Source organism: Globicephala melas, chromosome 5 (assembly GCF_963455315.2).
Source record: "Globicephala melas chromosome 5, mGloMel1.2, whole genome shotgun sequence".
Taxonomy (NCBI): domain Eukaryota; kingdom Metazoa; phylum Chordata; class Mammalia; order Artiodactyla; family Delphinidae; genus Globicephala; species Globicephala melas.
Genome location: NC_083318.1, coordinates 2,188,139 through 2,207,519, shown reverse-complemented (window position 1 = coordinate 2,207,519; position 19,381 = coordinate 2,188,139). Strand labels below are relative to the sequence as shown.

The window sequence follows — 19,381 nt, the reverse complement described above, 5'->3', positions numbered from 1 at the left end:
GGCACCCCGAGCTCCCCAGCGAGCCTTGGTGGCCTTCGGGGTGGTTTTCGCATCCCCGCCTGTCGCTCCCGCGGGCAGAACGGCCCTGAGTCTCACCCTGGCCAGGAGCTACACTTTCGGCCACGGCGCAGAGGGACAAAGCGAGGCCACGTGCCAGGAAGAGACGTTATCAAGATGGAACCAAGTCCACACCTGCAAACCACAGACAAGTGGCCCACGCCACGCGGCCCCGGAGGAGTTTCCCTGCGGCACGGCCGAGCGCAGCTCCGTGAACCCGCGCCGACAGCAGGGGCTCCCCTCGGCTCCACGGATGAGCCGCCTGCGCCCCAGGGCTGGGCAGTGACGCCCGGCCACGAAGGGGGCCCTCTGGGGTTCAGGGGCTCCTCTGATGCCACGCTGTGGGTGTCTGGAGGCGCCTCAGCGTCTTCCTTCCTCCTGAGAGGATACAGGGCTGCAGGAGTGGGAGAGCCCGCGGTAAAGGGCACTAGGAGGCTGGAGAGCCCCTGCCCGGCTCAGGGGCCGCCCCGGGAGGCACGGTTCCGAGAAGGCGCGCAAGCGCGTCGCCCACCAGCCCTACCCTGGTTTCACTCAGATCTTTCCTGTGTCACCAGCAGGAAAACAAAAACACCCCCCCAAAAAAACAAAACAAACCTGACGATCACATCAACGATACTTTCAACAAAATGTGGATTGGCGGTAGGACTGGTGCTCGCCGCAGACTTTCAGGAACTTGGTAAAGTCAGTCCCTTCTGCAGAGAGCTGACGAGGTGGACTGTTTTCTCAGTGGGATTTTAATGACCCCATGCAGCCGACTCCACAGGGCAGGTCTAAGGAAGGTCGGCTTCTACAGGGAACTGATGGCCACTCTTAGAGGCCTCACCTGTCTGTGTCTTGATGAATATAGACACATACAAACACATTACACACGTACTCATCCACGGGTAAAGCGATCTCACTTATAAACTCATATCCACTTCGGGGGCACACCGGCAAGTCTTTGGGTTGGCACCTAGGGCCAGAGCTGGGCTCAAGCCCCCTCGTTAAGCACTGACTGTTACAGGTCACGTGGTAACAAGGAGAACCCACCAAACTCAGCTGAGGCCGGAGCTATGACTCCTAAGGGGAACGGTTCCCAGTTTTACATTCACAGAGCTATTTCTAACAAGCGAAAACATCTAAGCAGGGACAATGTCAGCCTGCGATGCGTCTATCTCGGAGCTGCTGAAATAACGGGGGAGTCCAAAGTGAAAAGGGAGAGAGAGCGGTGACTTTTCTCAATTCTTGTTCAGAGTCAGGAGATCCTCCCCAAGGTCCTACTTGGACCTCTGACCCGTTTCTACTGTTCACGCCCTGGCCGGGCGAGGCCTCTGCCGGGCGCTGGTGGGGCAGGCAGGAAAAGCCAAGGGCTGCTCTGAGGAGGGGCTCCCACAGCCTCCCCTGGCCGCACACTCTGACCCCAGCCGGCCTCAAACCACGGCAGCTCTGGGGGTGGGAGCGGCCTGGGTCTGCGCCCGCAGCTGTGTGCGCCATGGTGAGATGTCGCACAGACGCGAGGGTAGCTAACCGTGCACCGAAGGACTCCTCCCCTTGGCAGATTCTGGAAGTCAGCTTCACAGTCATCTCCACCTGCCAGTGAAACACCCCAAACCTGACTGCACTTGAGCTCATGACCAAACTGGCCAGCATGACGGTGACCAAATGACTGGCTGCCTCCGGGGACCTGAAGAGCCCCGCCCGTGAGCGCTCCACCAGCCCCTGGCCAAGGGCACTCGACTGTCCACGCCTCGTGTGCATTTGATGATGTGGCTGCTTTGGGCCCAGAAACGGCTGGTCCAGGGGCCGGGGCCTGGGGTAGAAGTGGAGGCCCTGGCTGGCCTCATTCCTGCCCCACCACTGGTCCAGTGGGCACAGATCCGCACCCGCCTGTGCTGAAAGGAGGCCCCGCGGATGGACTGAAAGGGAGCCGAGGACGTGCTCGGGCCTTTCTCAAACAGTTGCCAGGACTCCAAGCTTTGCTCTTGACCAAGAGGGGCGCAGACAACTAACGCTGTTACACCCTCGGGGCTGCCAGACCAGGCGAGCCTCTGGGCCCCACTGTGCAGGAGGGACACGGGGGACTCGGATCCCAACACCCGTCGGCCAGCCCCTGGGTAGAGCGCAGCCCCAGTCAGGACAGGAGCGGGGGGACGACAGTGTTGGTCAGGACGGAGGCTGCTCACGGCCAGGCGGGCCGGCCTTGTCGGCTAAGTGCCCAGGAGCCGCCCGTCACCAGTGGGAGAGCCTTGAGAGCCATCTGTGCCCCAGAGCTGACTGCCCACGACCAGGACAGCCACGGGGGAACCTTCCCAACTCGTAACGGGGCGGGGGAACTCCCGGTCAGACATCTGCACGCCAACACCTCCCTAAACTCTAACTAAACGTGAATGCACAAAAAAGGGCGGCGTCTCGGGGGACTAGGGCTTGGGCGAGAGGAACGCCAGAGTTAAGTCTCGTGGAGGGAGAGGGAGGGGCTCCCGTCGACCTCCTCGGAGGCCGTGACACGCAGCACAGACTCAGCAATGCACAGACTGTACACGGGCATAGAAAGTTACCTTAAAATTAATCTCTTTACTGATATAATTAAACTTTAAATCCTGAGAAGAAAACAGAGACAGGGAAGAACGGCGCGGGCCATCGTGCTCCCAGCCACCCCGCCCCGCCCAGGCCCGATGCCAGCGCGGCATGCAGGCCTGCAGGAGCCAGCGAGACCCCAGGACCCCGTGCCTCACTGGGGAGATGCGGGGGGTGCCCTGGGAGGCCCGTGGCATCACCTCCCGCCTGCGGGACAGCAGAGGGGCTCACGGCCGACCTGCGAGAGCCGAGGCAGGAGCAGCTGGGACCCGGTGGCAGCGAACAGGCCGCACGTGAGGAAGTACACACCGGCGACTGGCATTTAACGCTAGCTCTAGCACGGGGGGTCAGCAACGGCTGCTCTTGCCCCTGAAAGGACTCAGGCTCAACCCCCAAGATTCCTGCATACGTTCCCTGCACGCGGTGAGGCCGAGCCACGCGGTGCAGGCGGGGCCCCGAGTCCTGGCGCCACCTCGCCTCCGCCCACGTGGGCGCTCAGCACGTGGTGACCTTGTGGACGTTCCGCAAACAAGCCAGCAGGCGGTGATACGGGTTTCCTGGCGCCGCGACCACCTCGAACACAGACTGGAAGGCCCTGCGGTCGAGCTCCTCCTCTATCTGGTGTCTGTAGAAGTCCGCGGCCACCAGGCAGAAGAGGTGCACGTCCACGTGCTCCAGCTTGCCCATCCTGCTCACGACGTGGGGAAGGCTGGCAGGGCGGTTAAGGGCGCAAGGCTGCAAGTGTGGGGGGACCTGCCTCCTGTCCTCCCCGGGAACCCCTGCCCCGACACAGGCCTGCCAACGGCCCGGGAGCACCGAGTGCCGTGCCAAGCCGCAGACGGGGTGGAGGCGGCAGCTGCCTCCCACCTTGGCTGCGGGAAGCCAGAGCCCCCCGCGGAGGGCGCTCCTCTGGGCAGCACCTCCCTGGCCCGGCACCCGTGCGCCGAGGGCAGAGCCGTGCCGCCCTCCAGGGCTGCTGACAGCGCCAGGACGGCTGTCTGCTCCGAGGCTCTGCGGTCTGTCTTAGGGGGCGGCTGATAGGAGGGGAACGTCCCTTTAGCAGCCAGCATCTTGGGGGTGGGAACTGGATCTTCACTTAAGGTTTTACCCAAGAGAGTGATACGAGGCACTTGACAAAGAATAAAGAGAAGCAGCCCGAGGGACACACCCAGCTGCACAGACCAGAGTGGGCGGGAGGAGCTCTTTGCGGCCGCCCACCCCCCCCAACCCCCCCCCCCCGCCCCCGCACAGAAACGCCCCGGCCCCGCCCCTCCCGCTCAGCATGGGGAACACATGGTTTTCTGTTTCCTTGTCCACGGCTTACTCTCTTGGGGCTTAAGGTAAACAACACCTTGACACCTGGGCTTTCTGCAGAGCTTAGGTTTCCAAAACCTTAACGCAAACGTCAACCTGGATGTTGACGGAAGTGCTGCCCCTGAGTGCTACGTCCCGCGGGGCTCCAGGACCCAGGGAAGGATACATGGCCGAAACCCACGGGCTAGTGGAAGCGCTGACAAAGAAGCAGGAGAGGCTCCACATGGCCATGGCAACCGGAGTCCTCTGCGTGAAGTTGGAGAGGGACAGCATGACCCAGTCCCGGACCATGGACGACTGCCCTGTGCTGTGCAGAGTCTGGAACACCTGCAAGGGCAGAGAGCCCCGGGGGGCCACCCCGTCAACACCGGCTTCGGGGGAAGAGTGGTGGCTGGCTTCAAGGGGAGGAACTGGCAAGTCCCCGGGGCCAACACTTCAGAGGGTAGTAGGCACCCAGTCTGGGGGCTCCTCTGCACTGGGCCCTCACCTGGTACACTACGGTGGCCATGAACTGCGGGTACGGTTGCTGGTTGGACAGAAACTCTCCAATGACCTTGTTCATGACGTCCTGGGGCGGGAAGAAGTCATCTAGAAACTGGGGGAGGATCCGCGCCACCACTCTGGCTTCACAGGGAAACCCCTTCCTGATCCTGCAGGGAGGAGACACGGATCAGAGCCTCGCCCTGCCCAGGGCTCCCCACCCGCGCGGGGGCCCCCAAGCCAAAAAGGGGTCCTGGAATAACAAGCAGAAATGGTTTGGGGCAGTGGCATTATGGGGGAATTAAGTCAGTCATAACAGAACCACGTCCTCATTCGGGCCTGTCCTCACCAGTGTCCACACGCTCCTGGAACCTGTCAGCGTCTCGCCAGGCCCCCTTCTCTCCCGCCTGTCCCTGGTGCCCTCCTGCCACCTCCCCTCAACACACCCTCAGCGGGCATCTTGGGCAGCGTCCTTCCAGGTGCCAGCTGGGCAGGCGGCCAGCAGGCTACTCACGCTACCGTACCGTTAGCACACACCGCTGGCCCTCCGTATCCGCGGGTTCCGCACCCGCACTTCACTCCGCGGTTGGCTGGGTGAAGGCAGAGCCCGAGGACACAGAGGCGGAGTGTCCTCCACTATTTTATACCAGGGACTTGAGCATCAGCAGAGTTTGGAATCCATGGGGGTCCCGGAACCAACCCCCGTGGATACCAAGAGACGACCGTACAGGAAAGCTATGTGTGACTGAAAAGCACCAGAAGGGACCCAGAAACTGGCCCAGGCGTGCCTGTCCCACCTGCCTGCAGACGCCAGCCGCTGCCCAGCATGGGCGACACTCACAACTGAAAGTCAGCTTTGTCAAGCCAGTGTCCCCCCGCGTCTGGAGGGTGGTCAGGCTGAACGCCGGCACTGCACTGGCTGAAGTGTTTATCCCACCAGCAGGCATGGGAATGCAAGCCCCACGTGGGCAGGGGCCTGCGTGGGCGGCTCTGCCCACCGTGGAGGGGCCCGAAGAATGGGAGGGAAGAATGACTGTAAATGCTTTCAACGCTCGACGTGAAAACAGCCCACGCGCTCAGCTTCCCACAGCCCCTCACCTGGCCAGAGCAGACGGAGAAAGTCCTGCTAAGTGTGCTCTTGTGAAACCCCAAATGGCCTCCTGCTGACCGAGCTGACCAGACCTGTCAGGCTGAGTGGTGCGGAGTCGGCTGCCCCAAGGCCACAGACACAGCACGTTGCCTGGACCAGGAGGCCTGGGGCAAGGCCGGACGAGGCCCCCTCACCCATTCTGCAGGACCGCAAACTGAGCCAGTCCTGGACACAAGGGCACACACGTCGGGGGCAGGCTCTCAAAGACGCCTGTCATTTAAGTCTGTACCACGGTCTACCGAAGCCTCCTGAGCCACTGCAAACGTGGCTCCAAGACTCCTCTCACAAGGCAGCAGGTCTGATGGCCAGTCCCGTTACCGACCAGGGTTGCACGCCCCGTCTCATTACAGGCCCTCCCGACACCACCACACGGCCGGCACTGCCCCTCGCCTTCAGCAGACACGCCGGCACTGGGGACAGGGCGCTGGGGTCCTAGGACTGGCGGCTGGAGCAGAGCCCGAGGGCAGCGCGAGCGCGCTCAGGGCACAGGCGGGCTGAGAGCAGAGTGGGTGTGTAGGAAGCAGCAGCTCCCGGCTAACGCTCCAGGGCAGGGCAGGGCAGGGCAGGGCAGGGCAGGCTCCATTCTTACCTGTCAAAAAGAACAGACACACGCTCCATGGCCACGATCACTGACTCGCTGTCAGGGGCGGCAGGGCTGGGGTCTGAGGTTCTGCCTGGACTGATTTTCTCTTTTCCTGAAACAAAGCCGGTCAGTTCTTTTCATTTGTAAAACTGGACAGGCTCTGTAAACAGGGCCTGGAACTCACGCAAGAGTTTACTAAACACCTAGAGATGATCTGAGACCAGGTGGCGGGAGCCCCCAGCACCCCAGGGCCCAGCCCAGCCACACAGGGCCCAGGGGTCTGTCTGCAGACCCGCTCCCAGGCGGGGTTCCGACACCCGCACAGCTCTGCAACCTTGAGAACTGGAGGGGCCTGTGGTCTGCGTCCTGTGCGTCCGGAGCTCAGCGGCACTGACCCGCCGGGCACAGGTGGCCCCCTGCTCACCTGTGTACATACAGGTGAGCATCAGGCCCAGGGCCGCCATGGCGCGGTGCGGGCTGTGCACGTTCACTCTGTCCACGCTCAGCTTGACCAGGGACTCCGCGTCCAGCCGGGAGAGCTGCTCGGAGAGCAGGAGGCGCTCCAGGCCCCTCAGGACACAGTGGTAAACGATGGACGGGGTGGACTCCTCGCTTCCAGACAGCATCACCCCACACATCTGGACAGGAAGGAAGACCTCCCAGTCAAAGAGGCACATCTGGCCTCCTGTCGCTCACGCACCTTCCCCCAGATGAAAACCACCAAGGGTCCCGCTGCACAGGTCCCGGAGCACGGAGCCCACGCCCGTTCCCGCTCGCCTGTATGATGGATGCGGAGAACTCCGGCCCGACGTCCAGAGGGTAGTTCTCAATCAGGTAGAAGGCCGTGGCACACATCACCAGCACGTGCTGCTGGCTGTGGATGTTCACGCAGCTGAGAACGAGACAAGGGCCAGGCTCAGCCACGCGTGGTGGCTACTCCCACCTGATGGCACGTGGTATCCTCCTGTCTCAGTGACCGCAGCCACCGTCCCTGTGAGAAGGGTGCCCGCCTGGGTTCCTGCTGACCCCTGCCCATGATACGGCCGGGGTCTGACATACGCTTTGAAATGTGCAACGTCACTTCTCACAGCCCCCCACCTCTGGTCAGACAGAAGCCCTGGAGGGAGACAGCAGCAGGAGGTCCTGGCCGCTGCCACTCACTGGGCTGTGCCTTTGAGGTTGGAGAGGAGATAGTCGCTGATGACCGGGATGAGCTGCTTTGCGGTGTCGTCTAGGAGGTCGCACTCCAGCACGTAGAGGACGCCATGCAGGGCTCCGATCCTGCTGGGCAGATGGCCGCTCCTGAGCGTGCTCTCCAGCAGCCGGCTGACCGGCTCTGCCACGGCCTTGTCCTAGGGCGCAGCACACGCGGAGGCTAGCCTCACAGTGCCGTGGGGCGCCGAGAGAGGCTGGCCTCACGCTGCGGTCGGGCCGGTGTGCAGAACAGAGCCCTCTGCGAGGCCTGCGTGCGGGGCTGGCGTCCGGGAGCTGGGGTGTCGGGATGGGGGGCTCCCTGGGCCTCCCCTGCTGTGTCTGTGCTGACACCCTTCCCCCCTCCCCGGTGCTGGAGTTCGGTGTGTGCCCGGCAGAGGGGCCTGCGGAGCCTGCGGGCCCGCAATGAGAGCCCTGGTTCTGCGTCTCTGACGAGCTTCCCTGGGGACAGCGTGTCGCTGGGGGTGGAACGCAGCCCGCGTGACTCCACGGGACGGGGTTCTGGAAGCTCGCCCCCAGGCCCTCTCCCTTCGGTGGTTCTGCTTCACAGCCCTTCGCTGCGATGGATCAGAGCCCTGAGTGTACGTGAGTCCTGCGTGTCCTCCTGGTGTGGCCTTGGGGACCCGCACAGTAGCCTATGCTAACTTGTAGGAAAATGGTCTTAGTTTCCCTCTGCAGCCTAAGCAGGATGGAGAGGGTAGGGACCTAAACACTCAGCACCACACTCCGCACTTCAGATCGGCTTTGTATCAGAGAAGACCCTTCACAAGGCAGAGATGGCGACCACTGCTCTTCACAGACCACCTTGCCCAGACACAGGCGGCCACTGCTGGCCGAGGGCCTTGTCTCACTCTGCAAAAACCACAGAGGCTGCCCGGCCCGGCAGCCCCCTGGAACCGTCCTGTGGCCCCTGAGGACGTGACACTGCTGAGACTCCTACCCCTCCTGCCCGCACCCAGGGCCACCACCACCACCAGGACCCGCTGCAGGGCACCGCTACCACCACACTGGGCAACGGGAATGCCGGTGCTGCACGGGGCGCAGCGGCACAGGCCACCACGTGCAGAGAGAGCGCCCTGAGGGAAAGTGCGCTGCCCTTCACACCGGCCGGGAGTCCACGTCCCGCGCCACCCTGCCTGAGCCTCTTCTTGAAAACCACGATCACTCGATCCATTTACTGACAACACAACATTTGCCTCAGGGATCTAGGCCACAGCACAAACACAATCACCATGAAAACAGACCCAGCACTTGAAACTCCCGCAAGGACAAGAGGACCCCTTCAAGCCTGGCTGCACGTACCTCCCTCTCCACACCCAGAGGGCCGACACTTGGAAGAGCTGTCTGCTCAGCGGAAGGGACTCATTGTTTCTGTTCCCTGGACGGTGGCCCCAGGGCCGAAGGCCACCCAGGATGAATGGTACCTGCTCTGGGCCTTGGCTCGGAGGGACAAATTCAATGGGGGAACAGTCGGGAAGGAGGGGACGGTCAGGGCTCCGGTCGTAGACCCCAGCTCACACCCCGCGTCTGCCCCGTCCTGTGCGACCTGGAGCAAGTCAGCAGCCCCCTGCCTTGGCCTCCTCGGGAGCAGGTGGGATCATGGCGGCCCCACCTCCGCCAGCCTGTGCACAGCGTGTGTGGGGCACGAGGGGGAGCTCCGCAAATGGCAGCGCAGTCAGGACAGACAGCATGGGTGCGGGATGTGGGAGAGGCACCTGGGTGCCACCCCGCCCCTCGCTGATGGGCCCAAGTGCCTGGCTCACGGCGGCCACCCCTGCGTTTGTTCAGGGAACGAGTCTCTATTCTAGCATAGAGCTGGATGCCAGGAGACATGAGTGAGAAACAGCAGTGACCGGCGGGTGCCACGTGGCCTGGAGTCACGCCATTTGCCTCCAACGGCAGGGCTGCTATTTTAACACGCTCTAAGAAATGGCCGGGCCCGCGGTCAGTACTTCCTGCGTCCGTACCGCGTGGTGATGTGGCCACAGAAGGTGGCGAGTCCCGATCAGCTAGAGGCACAGCCACGAGGCTCAGGAGGAGGCCCGCCCGGGCCCCGGGCTCAGAACAGAGCACAGGACCCAGCTCCGGGGGTGGGAGCGCAGGGTCAGAGACAAACGGCCCCGGGAGGAGGCCCTGGGGACCGGGAGCACGGAGGGCGGCAGCACACGGGGGAGGAGGGTGGGGCGCTGTGGGCCGCAGGCGACCGTCCAGGAGGAGCCAGCCCCGCTGCCCCTCCGGCACAGCCGAGCCCGTCCAGGGCCAGGCACCGGGATAACCTGAGGGACCAGGGGACAGGAGCCCCAGCCGAGGCTCGCCCAGCCCCGCACACTCCACAGCGACGCGCGCCCAGGCCCCACGCCGCCTCCCACTCACCATCCCGAGGACGGCGGCCGCCTTGCAGGTGGCGGGTACCAGGTACTGTTGGAGAATCTCGTCTTCCGAAGGGTGCACCCTCCGCAGCTCTGTCAGCGTCAGGTACATCGTCTCAAACTGGCTGCGCTCCGTAAACAAGTCTGAGACCACGAGAAGCTGGCGACGGGACATTCGGGCAGGAAGGGGTGAGTTACGCTATGGGAAGTGCGCGACGCGGGACTTCCCAGGGGCCCTGGCCGGCAAAAGCAACCAACAAAACCCGGAAACCTAAACTACACTGTAACCCTGTACCCGCACGTCCTCCTAGTGCCTGTACGCACACACTGCTGCCGTGTGGGAACCTTCAGACCTTACAGTTAACGTGCCGTCCCCACGACACCCCCGCTGGACTGACGGGTGTCACTGCCAGGGACTGGACCAGCGGAAACCGCTCCTTCACTGGCTCCAGAAGTACTACATCCTCCACCTGTGTCTACGCGTCCCCGCACGGGCGCCCAGAGGCCGGGAACCCCGGGTGGGGGGCGGGGGGGCAGGGGGGCGGGCAAACGCACCGACCGCACCACCTCGCTGATCAGGATGACGGGGGTCCTCCTGGCCGAACTTGACGGCAGGATCCAGCGACTGTACAACTCGAGCAAAAACTGCGAACAGGAATGGATGTCGACTCCAGCCCGGTGTTTCCTGCAATGTCCCCCCAACAGAGATGAGAGGTTCATTTCCAGAAACAGCCCAGAAAGTCAAGTGACTAATCAGAGCTCTCCGAGCGCTTGAACACAGAAGGCAGACGGGAACCTGGCGCTGACTGGAGACGTGGGCGGGGACGACGGCGCGGGGGCCTCCTCCTCCTCGGCCCACTCCTCCTCTCTCAGGGGCGTGACGCTGCTCCCCAGCCACACGGAGCGGATGGACACCTTCAAGGGGCACAGGACAGGGAGCTGACGCTCAGGGCCGGAGGCAAGGGGCGCGGAGCCGCAGGTGCGGCCCGGGGCCCCCGAGGCGAGCAGCCCCTGGCACTCAGCAGGGCTGCCGGGCGCTCTGCCTTCAGGACTCAGGGCCTGATGAAGCGCCGGGCGGCAGCGGCCGAGGAGAGGGAAGGAAAGAGCCTCTAGGGAAGGACACTTTCACTCCTAAGGGACATCTGCGTGAGGTCTCGGCACAAAACTGAACCAGAACGTGAGACCTCTTTTCAAAACTTGTCCTCACTGGCAGTCACTTGAGGACCCCGTTTCTCTGAATTACTTGCTTAACAAAGCCCCCCACAAATGCAACAGAATGCCACGCTTACTCTGCAGAGGGCGCGGTGGGGAGGAGCTTGAGAACCCCGACAGGCCCCCCGGTCCCCACGCGCCCCATGGGGCCTCGCGCTGGACGGAGGCTGGGGGACTGACCTGGCCGAGGTTGTAGCTCGTGTTCCCCAGCTCCCGCTCGGGGTTGACCTGCAGCAGGACCTTGTCGTGGCTGGTGAGGGCACCTGCGGGAGCAAGGGCGCGTGAGTGCCGCCCGCACGGCCACGAGGGGCTCGGGGGTGCTCTATCCCTTCACAACCCGTTAAGCCGGCAGGGCCAGCGGGGCGATGCTGAATTATCACTTTTTCTCTGTAACAGACCAGCTTCAGACTCTGAACAGGAACCGGTTGTGGGCTGAGGTGTAAAAGCTAAGAGTCAGTAGCCGCGAACGAGGCGACTACCCAGCCGGCGGCCCTCTGGGAGCCCAGACGACAGCTTTGGTGGACGGGCCCTCCTGGGATCCCGCCTCGGCGCCAGGACTGTCCAGCTGTGCCCACCGGCCCAGGGCATAAGCTGACACCCACGCTCAACCCGTCCTCCCCGCAAGCCCCAGGGACACCCGGCCCTCTCCCCACAGGTACCTGTAGTAGCTGGAGACAGAGAAGGGATGGGGTCCCACGCCTGGTACAGATGATGGGTGGCGATATTCTCCCTCTTTGAAACCATCGCTTGAATTTCCTGCTCTACGATTCCTCTGATGATGCTCAACTTCCTCCCAAACCTAAGGTTTCAGAACAAAGGTTACAGAACATCTGGTTCCTCCGAATCTTACACGTGGAAACCGCCAGGCTTCCCCCAGCTTTGCCTCAAGGAAACACAGACACCTCCAAGCCCTGGGCCCACCCCCTCTGTGGGCGGTTCCCGTCCGCAGGCCCTGCACAGGTGCTCTGTCAGCTCCTTCGGAATCTGCCCTCCACACCGGATGCCCGAGTCATCAGGCCTCCGTCAGCAAGCCACTTTGGGTCTGCACCCCCCGCACGGGGTTTCTGTCTTTAATTCCGGCAGCAAAGGCAAGGGCACCCTGGCGCCTCCCTGCTCCCACCGAGGCCGCCCCTGGAGACACGCGGCTTCTCGGGCAAACCTGGTGCCGAGAGCTTTCAGGGGCTTGTTCCGGGGCTGCTGCTCCAGGCAGCTCACGGCTGGGTTGCCGGCAACAGGCACAGTCATGGCGCTCAGCACCAGGGAGGTGATGGCCTGCACGGCCAGGACGTGGATCTGGGTCCTCTCCGTGTCTTCCTGCAAGGGGAGCCCACGTCACCAAGTCACAACACAGGCAACCACCGCTGCCCCACCTGTGGGCAGAAGCTGCGGGCCGTGGCTGTCCAGCCACGTGGACTTGAGGGCGCCCCCCGCCCCCCCGCCCCGAGTGCGACAGAGGGATGTGCCTTCCCAGCCAGGGTCCTGTTGTGTCTGCGTCAGTTCACCAGAACCCACACACATCTGTGGTTTGAGATGAATCTGATGGGCAAATGGCTGCTTCTGAAAGCAAGGTCTCCTACAGGCACAAACCTCCGAACAGGAATTACTTTTAAGAAACTGTCCTTAAATTTCCTCACTGATTTTAGGGACTCTGCATATGACACCCTGTTAGTTCCACACCTGTGAAAGACAACCCTGATGATTCCTGACATACATACTCTGAACTGCCATTTCTGGACGTTCATACCATACCTTCTGTCAGAATTAAAAACGTATCTCATGACTTAATGTTTCAGGCTTTGCTTTATCTGAACATGTTTTTTTATTAATATTAAAGTAACATAATATGCATTAATACCCCAAGAAGCCTGATAAAATTTTCGCAAAACAGTCAAGAGAAATGAACACAGGTACGTATGTGTGGCCTTTATGACGTGCCTTCTCATTTTGATGAAATGTTGCTCCCCACTGTACCCTGAATACTGAGAAACAAAACTGAAAAATATTTTCAAGAAAGGACATAATGCTACTGACCCTGAAAGGGCAGTGCACTGTGGTAAAGGCACTCGGCCGCGATTCTAGGGCACCCAGACCTTGGGGAGGCTCATTCCTGCTCTGGAACACCAGTCATGACATGATCTGGCTGCCTTCTAAAAACACGGTGAGACAGAAAAGTAAGACCTTGCTGCCCTGCCTCTCCCAGCACGCACGGCTCGCGAGGTGCTGTAAGTGCCCGTGCGCCGGCCAGCAGACACCGGCGCCCGCCCGCGGCCTTACTTCGGGGGGGCTCTCCTCTTGCTCCATCACGAGGGGCTGAGTCACCAGGACACCGAGGAGGGTGGCCCACGTTTCCTCAAACTGGGTACGGCTGGTCCACCCTAGAAATGCAAATGTCACTTTAGACAGAGGGTCCCCTGCTGCTCAGACTTTTCGATGCCATGTGGCAGCTGGGCCCTCCGGCTCTCACTGGCCCAGGCGCCACATACAGCCGCTCCCTGGACCCTCACGGCAGCGCTGCGACGCGGCAACACTGCCGGCCGAGCCCAGTGGTGACGAGACTGAAGCACACAGGTCCGAAGGCACACAGGAGGCCAGGCTGAGTTCAGCCCAGGTAGCCCGGCGAGAGGCACCCTCTGGAGCCCTGCTGTGTAGACGCAATGAAGTAAAGGGACATCTGAGCAGGCTACACTCAAACGGGGTCTGAGCCGCTTCTACCCTGCTCACCAGAGTTGGACAGTCCTCCAGAAATCACATCCCCAGACTGAGTGTACATCCCAGACCACAGAACTGCACTTCTGAGTGGGTGAAGGGTGTGCTGTGTGAATTCCACCTCAGTACAGCTGTTAGAAAAGTCAAAGCGCTGGTCCCTCTGACCCCACCAAGAAGAACAGTAGATCAAAAAAGAATGTAATCTAGGGGCTTCCCTGGTGGCGCAGTGGTTGAGAGTCCGCCTGCCGATGCAGGGGACACGGGTTCGTGCCCCAGTCCGGGAAGATCCCACGTACCGCGGAGCGGCTGGGCCCGTGAGCCATGGCCGCTGAGCCTGAGCGTCCGGAGCCTGTGCTCCGCAACGGGAGAGGCCACAACACTGAGAGGCCCGCGCACCGCAAAAAACAAAAAAAGAATGTAATCTAGCGGGGGTGTGTGTGCTCAAGCGCTCGGGGAAGGCATCTCCGAGGGGCCACCCTCAAGCACCATCGTCACAAGCTGCACTCAAGGTGCTGTTTGATGAACGATTGTTGCAAGGGCTGCGCTAACGTCCCCACCCGTGACCTTGGAGGTGGAGGTGGCCGTGTCGCTTGTGTTAGGGCTACAAGTGCCAAGAATGTGGGTGCTGAGGCCAGAGGTTAGAATGACCTGCCCCACACTACACAAAGCCCAGTGTTGCCTACCTAAAGCCTACTTCCCCCGCCACCCACCTAAAGCCTACTTCCCCCGCCACCTCTGGCTCCATCCCGCCCAGGCTCCTGGTTCTGCACCCGAGAAAGGGGCATCAGTGACCACACAGAAAGCACTCAGAGGGAATCACTGCTGCCCTTTAGCCTAGGTGCTACACAAAGGCTGAATGTGCCTTAGCATTGCCAATTACTAGGGTACCCTTCCTGACCTAAAACAAGCCTGACGCAGGAAAATCTGGCATCAAACTCACACACACACACACGGATCAAACTTCTCACCGTGACAGCTTTGTGTACATTACAGAACGTATTCACGATTATGTTATGCCTTAACTCTTTTGTGGAATAAAAGGAGAAGACGGGTCCCACTACTGCAGCCCTGGCTCCCCCAGGGCAGGCACGTGATGACGTGTAACCACATCGGAGGGGAGGCCCGGACTACCTAGCGTATTGATGCGGTAGATGAACTCTTTGAAGACTTCCTTTTCCTGGAGGAACTCCACGGGGATCTCGGGGAACACGGTGCCAAAATCCCCTCCTGGTTTGGGTGACCATCCGAGCTTCCACACCTGAGAGGATGAAAGAGACACAGTCTCCCGAGTCAAGTCAGGATGGCCGAACCGCGAGGGAGCCAGGAAACACGCTTCCTCTAGGCGCAGCTCCCTGGCGGGCCACCTCTTCCTGAGCGCAGACACGGCGGAGGGAGGGCCCTGGGCGCTGGTGCCGCGGGGGCTCCCAGACCTGCCCAGGGCCGCCGCGCAGGTGCCCCCAACCCTTAGAGGCTGGCAGGAGCACGTGAGGTTCGGCCACACACAGCAATATTTACCGCGAGCAGGCATGACAAGAGCCACGCCAGCCGTTTGTAAACTCCGTCAAGTCCAGCTCTGTCGTCTGGTGCTGCCACGCACACCGGAGGGGCCGAGGCTGCCCCGGCAGCAGGAGCCCAGCTCCCAAACGGCCGAGCCGACCCCCTCGGAGGACACAGGCCGCAGCCGGCCAGAGCTCGCACTCTGCATCCCCGAAGCTGGCCACGTGGGCCTCGAGGAGGTGGCCGGCTGGCCCCCGCAGCCCCAGCGCCCACTGGCCTCTGGAAGACGCCCTCTCAGCCTCTCACCTGCTCCCTGAACCCTCCTGAACGTCCCGTGGCAGGGTCGTGGAGCCGTGTGGGTTCAAGCCCACGCTCGCAGAGTTTCGTCTACGGCGTGCGTGGTCTGGGCGGCTCTTCCCACGTCCGGGCCAGCCATCGAAGCCTCTGGACTGTGCCCGCCTGCACCGGCTCCCCGCTCCCACCCAAAGGTGAGCCTTCTCGACAACTGCAGCGACGGCGCAAGCGCGGCTCCCGGGCTGAGACCCACACCTGACTTCCCCAGCTCTCCCCAGCCCGGGGTGCCGGGTTTCGCCAACGCCCACAACTCCCAGTTTCCACGGCGACCCCAGGACAGCACGTCACTGGGTTTTTCCCCAGAAAGAGCTCCCACAGCGAAACCCTCTTCACCCTCGGGGTCGGGGCGCACCACGGCCTCGGTGCAGCCGCTGCAGAACCTCACACGCACAGAGGCTGAGCCCTGCCGGCGGGCACGCACCCTTCCAGGCGGCAACAAGCACTTGCCTCTCGGTCCCGGCCCACCTCCCCCTGCCGGCTCCAGCCCGCGGGTGCCAGCCCATCGCCCTATCTCTCCCTCCAGCAGGTGTGAGGGCAGCAGTGCAGCCTCCTGCAGCCCGCGGCCCGCCTGCCCAGGCCCCTCTGTGACGTGGAGCCGGGTCCCACTGACGACGCCCACCTGACCCTGGTTCCAAAGCCGGCTTTAAAAGAGCAGAGGAGCTGCAGCTGTGCCACACCCCCCGAGCTTCCCCCGAGGGTGACTACCTAAAGGGAAACGCTCACTCCAGGAGGTATCATTTCTGCTCTCCCGTTCAACAGAGGAGCCTGAGGACCTCGGAATCACATCCAGCATCGTGGGAGGAAAAAAATCTCATTTCGTCATGTGATGATGCCCCACCCCATTTCGGAGCATTTCTACTCACGACTGAGCCACATCACGCCCGAGGAAACCAGCCCGGTGTCACGAATGCAACCAAGGAACGCCCTGGCCACCGCAAGTGGGCATCTGAGCGGCTTTGCACTCTCAGAGTCCCGAGCTGGGGCCTGCCTGCGTGTCCCCATCACTTGGGTCTTGTGCAAAGGGAGGGACAGACTCACCAGGGGCGGGACGCGCGTGTAGCTGTTGACGAGGGGCAAGCGGGCCAGGCTGATGACGATGTTCTTGAGCACCGGCGTGAGGAACGCCGGGGCGCTGCTGTTCCTTTTATGACCCAAGGCCAGCACCAACGGCAGTGCCTCCACCATCTCGGCCACCATCCCACAGGCTGCAGTGACATACTGAGGGTCTAAACAGGCACCGTGGGTGACAGAGGACCATTCTGTCAAAACACACCCCAAACCCACCATCCCTCCCCCTGACCTTCCCACCCTCGCAGATAGTAGGCACAGCCCCACCGCCGGCCACGCCCGCCAGGAACGTGGAGCCCATGGGACTCTAGGTGGTCGCTGAAGGCCTACAGATCTCACCTCCTCCACATCCACCTAAACAAGTAGTCCTCTCACATCTGCCAAGACTGGCACAAACACCTGGAACCTGGTCCCAGCCTCCCAGCCACCCTGTGTGTGCAGCCAGCTGACGCCCAGGAGGAGGCTGCAGCCCGTCCCCAGGGCTTTGGCTTTCTCTGGCTCTCCCAGGACCCTGTGCTCGCTCGCCCCTAGGCTGGTGTGGAGAGATCCACGCCGTATTCCTCGGTTCACCGTTTCCCCAAGATCAGGGGTTCTGGTGGCTGGTGGCGGGGTTCTGATGGGCTGCCGAGTCCTACCCGGAAGCCCCGAGACAGAATGCTGAGGAAAACCCCACGTCCTGAGGGCTTAAGAACCACTGCGCCTCGAGGGCAGGGGCACGTTCTTCCTCACTTTGAGCCTGGCATCGAGGATGTGCCAAAACATTACTTGCCAAGTTGATAAATGTTTAGGGTTGTGGACGGATATTATCCACCGTCCATGAGATTCAATAGTCTAGGCAACTCCTTCACAGAGAGAAGGAATGACCAGTGGACTTAAGGAATCGAGCCCTGAACTAAGGGAAACAAGGGTGACTTTAATACAGTTTCCGGGACCACCTTTAAGAGGTACCATCCTACTGAGGTGATAAGGAAAGCGCGCTTCCTCCTCTGGCCAGGATGAAATTAACCAGCCTAAATGGGGCCGTGGAGAATGAGCGCAATTATACTAACCCAAACTCAACATGCTCCAGCCAGTGGGCCTGCCTGCTCTGACTCAACCACATGAAGAGCCGCAACTATTTTCAGAGGAATGGAAATTCAAATTACAACTAAAATACGGTGACATTCCCTGAGCACTTACAGCAAGCCTGGCACTTGTCATGGGTTCTCTATGTGGATTAATGTACTTAATCCTACGGCAGCCCCATCAGGGGAGTACTATTCTTATCCGTACTGCAGAAGCACAGGGTAGTAACTTGCTAAGGCCACACAGCCACAAGGTGGCTGAGCAGGAAGTGAGTGTTTGCACGTTCCTCAGTTATCAGTAAGGAATCATTAAGTCACAGACTCGGGGATGGCAGAACCAGAGTCTTAAGACAGAGGCTCAGGGAAGAGCTTGGCTCTGAACAAAACACCACTGCTTCTAGATGCTGTGCAATTGTAAAACCTTGAGTGGGTGACAAGAAGAACAATTCCTATCTTAACACCACCAACAGGAACACTCTTGTCGTTAACTGGGGTTGAACAAGAGCTGGCAAAAAAGGACACAAAGCACTTATCTGCCTGCTACGAAAAAGGCACGTTTCTTAAGCCAACAGAGCATGGGTAAGATTTCGCTATTCCAAGTAAGAGTGTTCCACAAGAAAGACGGCCAAGAACTGCCAGGCGGGGCATTTGCTTCCCCCCTTTGGGGGACAGGCTGCAGGTTGGCATTCCCACCAGACCCTCTGGGGAAAGAGCCTGGAGGCCCCTGGTGACAAGAAGCTTTCCTCACAACGTGCCTTGCCACCATTTTCAGAGTAAAATACCTGAATCGGGAGAAAGTGCATGAAAAACTAAGGTACGTGGCTACATCTAGGTTTAAATGATTTTGAATAGGTTTAAATGAATGAGATGTGTATTTTTTTTTCTTTTCTTTCTTTCTCTGCAGGGAGAGGAGGAATTTTCATTTAAAAGTCCACCAAAATATATGGCTGAAACAGGCACTCAGGTTACCTAACATTCACATGGTATTTCCACTAACTTTAAGTTTCTTAGTATTTTTATTCATTCATTCGTTACTCAACAAACGTGTGTTGATCACTTACAGCAGTGAGAACACAGAGGAGGAAAACGGACACCCTGCCCACAAGAAGCTCGGAGTCTGAGGTAAAGGACCCAGAAGTAGCAAGTGCAGGGCGAAAACAGAGGCGGGGAGCGGGGGGGAAAGCGAGCGAGGACGGAGGTCAGGAGGCTCCCCGACGAGCACGACACCCCAGCGGAGTGTGGGGTTCACAGGGAGCTAGACGGCAGAGGGTGCCCGCCAGCGGGACGTGCGAGGCAGCCCCTCGAATCGCCCCCGAACTCGGGGACGAGCGCCAGGACGCAGCCAAGTGAAGGCAGGCGGCTTCCCACGTCCACACTGACCGCTTTAAAGGTCTCTCCTGTGAGTGAATGTCAAGCCCCCAAAGACCCTAGGTGAGACGTACTCTGTGTGTGTGCATCCACTTCGTCCTCTCTGGCGGCCTGTGGGGTGTTCGTCCTTCTTTCTGGACTAAGAAGCTGGTCCCCAGGCTGCACCACAACTAAAACCACAACAGAACAAACAGAAGAATTCCCATTCCTTTCATTCAGGTTCTCACATTCATGCAGCCTCATGAACGTTTCAAAGTGACAGACTATGTCAAATGAGGTCTAGATTTCCTAGAATCAACGTTAGACCATTTTAGACGCACCAGACTCAGGCATCAATCTCTAGGTTCATCCAAAGTGCGCAAGGATTTGGACTGCTCACTCGGATTTCCAAGTC

The 19,381-nt window shown here is 60.7% G+C and overlaps 1 protein-coding gene across 6 annotated transcripts in view; it reads right to left on the bottom strand.

The window, feature by feature from the left end:
- Nucleotides 1–2,587: 2,587 nt before the first annotated feature.
- HTT (huntingtin) overlaps nucleotides 2,588–19,381 on the bottom strand; it is a 168,339-nt gene continuing 151,545 nt past the window's right edge. For 5 of the 6 annotated variants that reach the window (XM_060298909.1, XM_060298907.1, XM_030876768.2 and 2 more), the window contains 17 exons: nucleotides 19,062–19,157; nucleotides 16,526–16,713; nucleotides 14,768–14,894; nucleotides 13,205–13,305; nucleotides 12,090–12,244; nucleotides 11,590–11,729; nucleotides 11,111–11,193; nucleotides 10,515–10,633; nucleotides 10,274–10,403; nucleotides 9,723–9,878; nucleotides 7,299–7,489; nucleotides 6,915–7,029; nucleotides 6,562–6,775; nucleotides 6,144–6,249; nucleotides 4,412–4,574; nucleotides 4,091–4,251; nucleotides 2,588–3,319 (listed from right to left, as the gene is read on the bottom strand). In XM_060298909.1, coding sequence (XP_060154892.1) covers nucleotides 3,106–3,319; nucleotides 4,091–4,251; nucleotides 4,412–4,574; nucleotides 6,144–6,249; nucleotides 6,562–6,775; nucleotides 6,915–7,029; nucleotides 7,299–7,489; nucleotides 9,723–9,878; nucleotides 10,274–10,403; nucleotides 10,515–10,633; nucleotides 11,111–11,193; nucleotides 11,590–11,729; nucleotides 12,090–12,244; nucleotides 13,205–13,305; nucleotides 14,768–14,894; nucleotides 16,526–16,713; nucleotides 19,062–19,157 — 2,459 coding nt within the window. In that variant the 3' untranslated portion in view covers nucleotides 2,588–3,105. Of the gene's footprint in view, nucleotides 3,320–4,090; nucleotides 4,252–4,411; nucleotides 4,575–6,143; nucleotides 6,250–6,560; nucleotides 6,776–6,914; nucleotides 7,030–7,298; nucleotides 7,490–9,722; nucleotides 9,879–10,273; nucleotides 10,404–10,514; nucleotides 10,634–11,110; nucleotides 11,194–11,589; nucleotides 11,730–12,089; nucleotides 12,245–13,204; nucleotides 13,306–14,767; nucleotides 14,895–16,525; nucleotides 16,714–19,061; nucleotides 19,158–19,381 lie in introns of those variants that run through there. The other variant, XM_030876774.2, reaches the window with a different exon arrangement.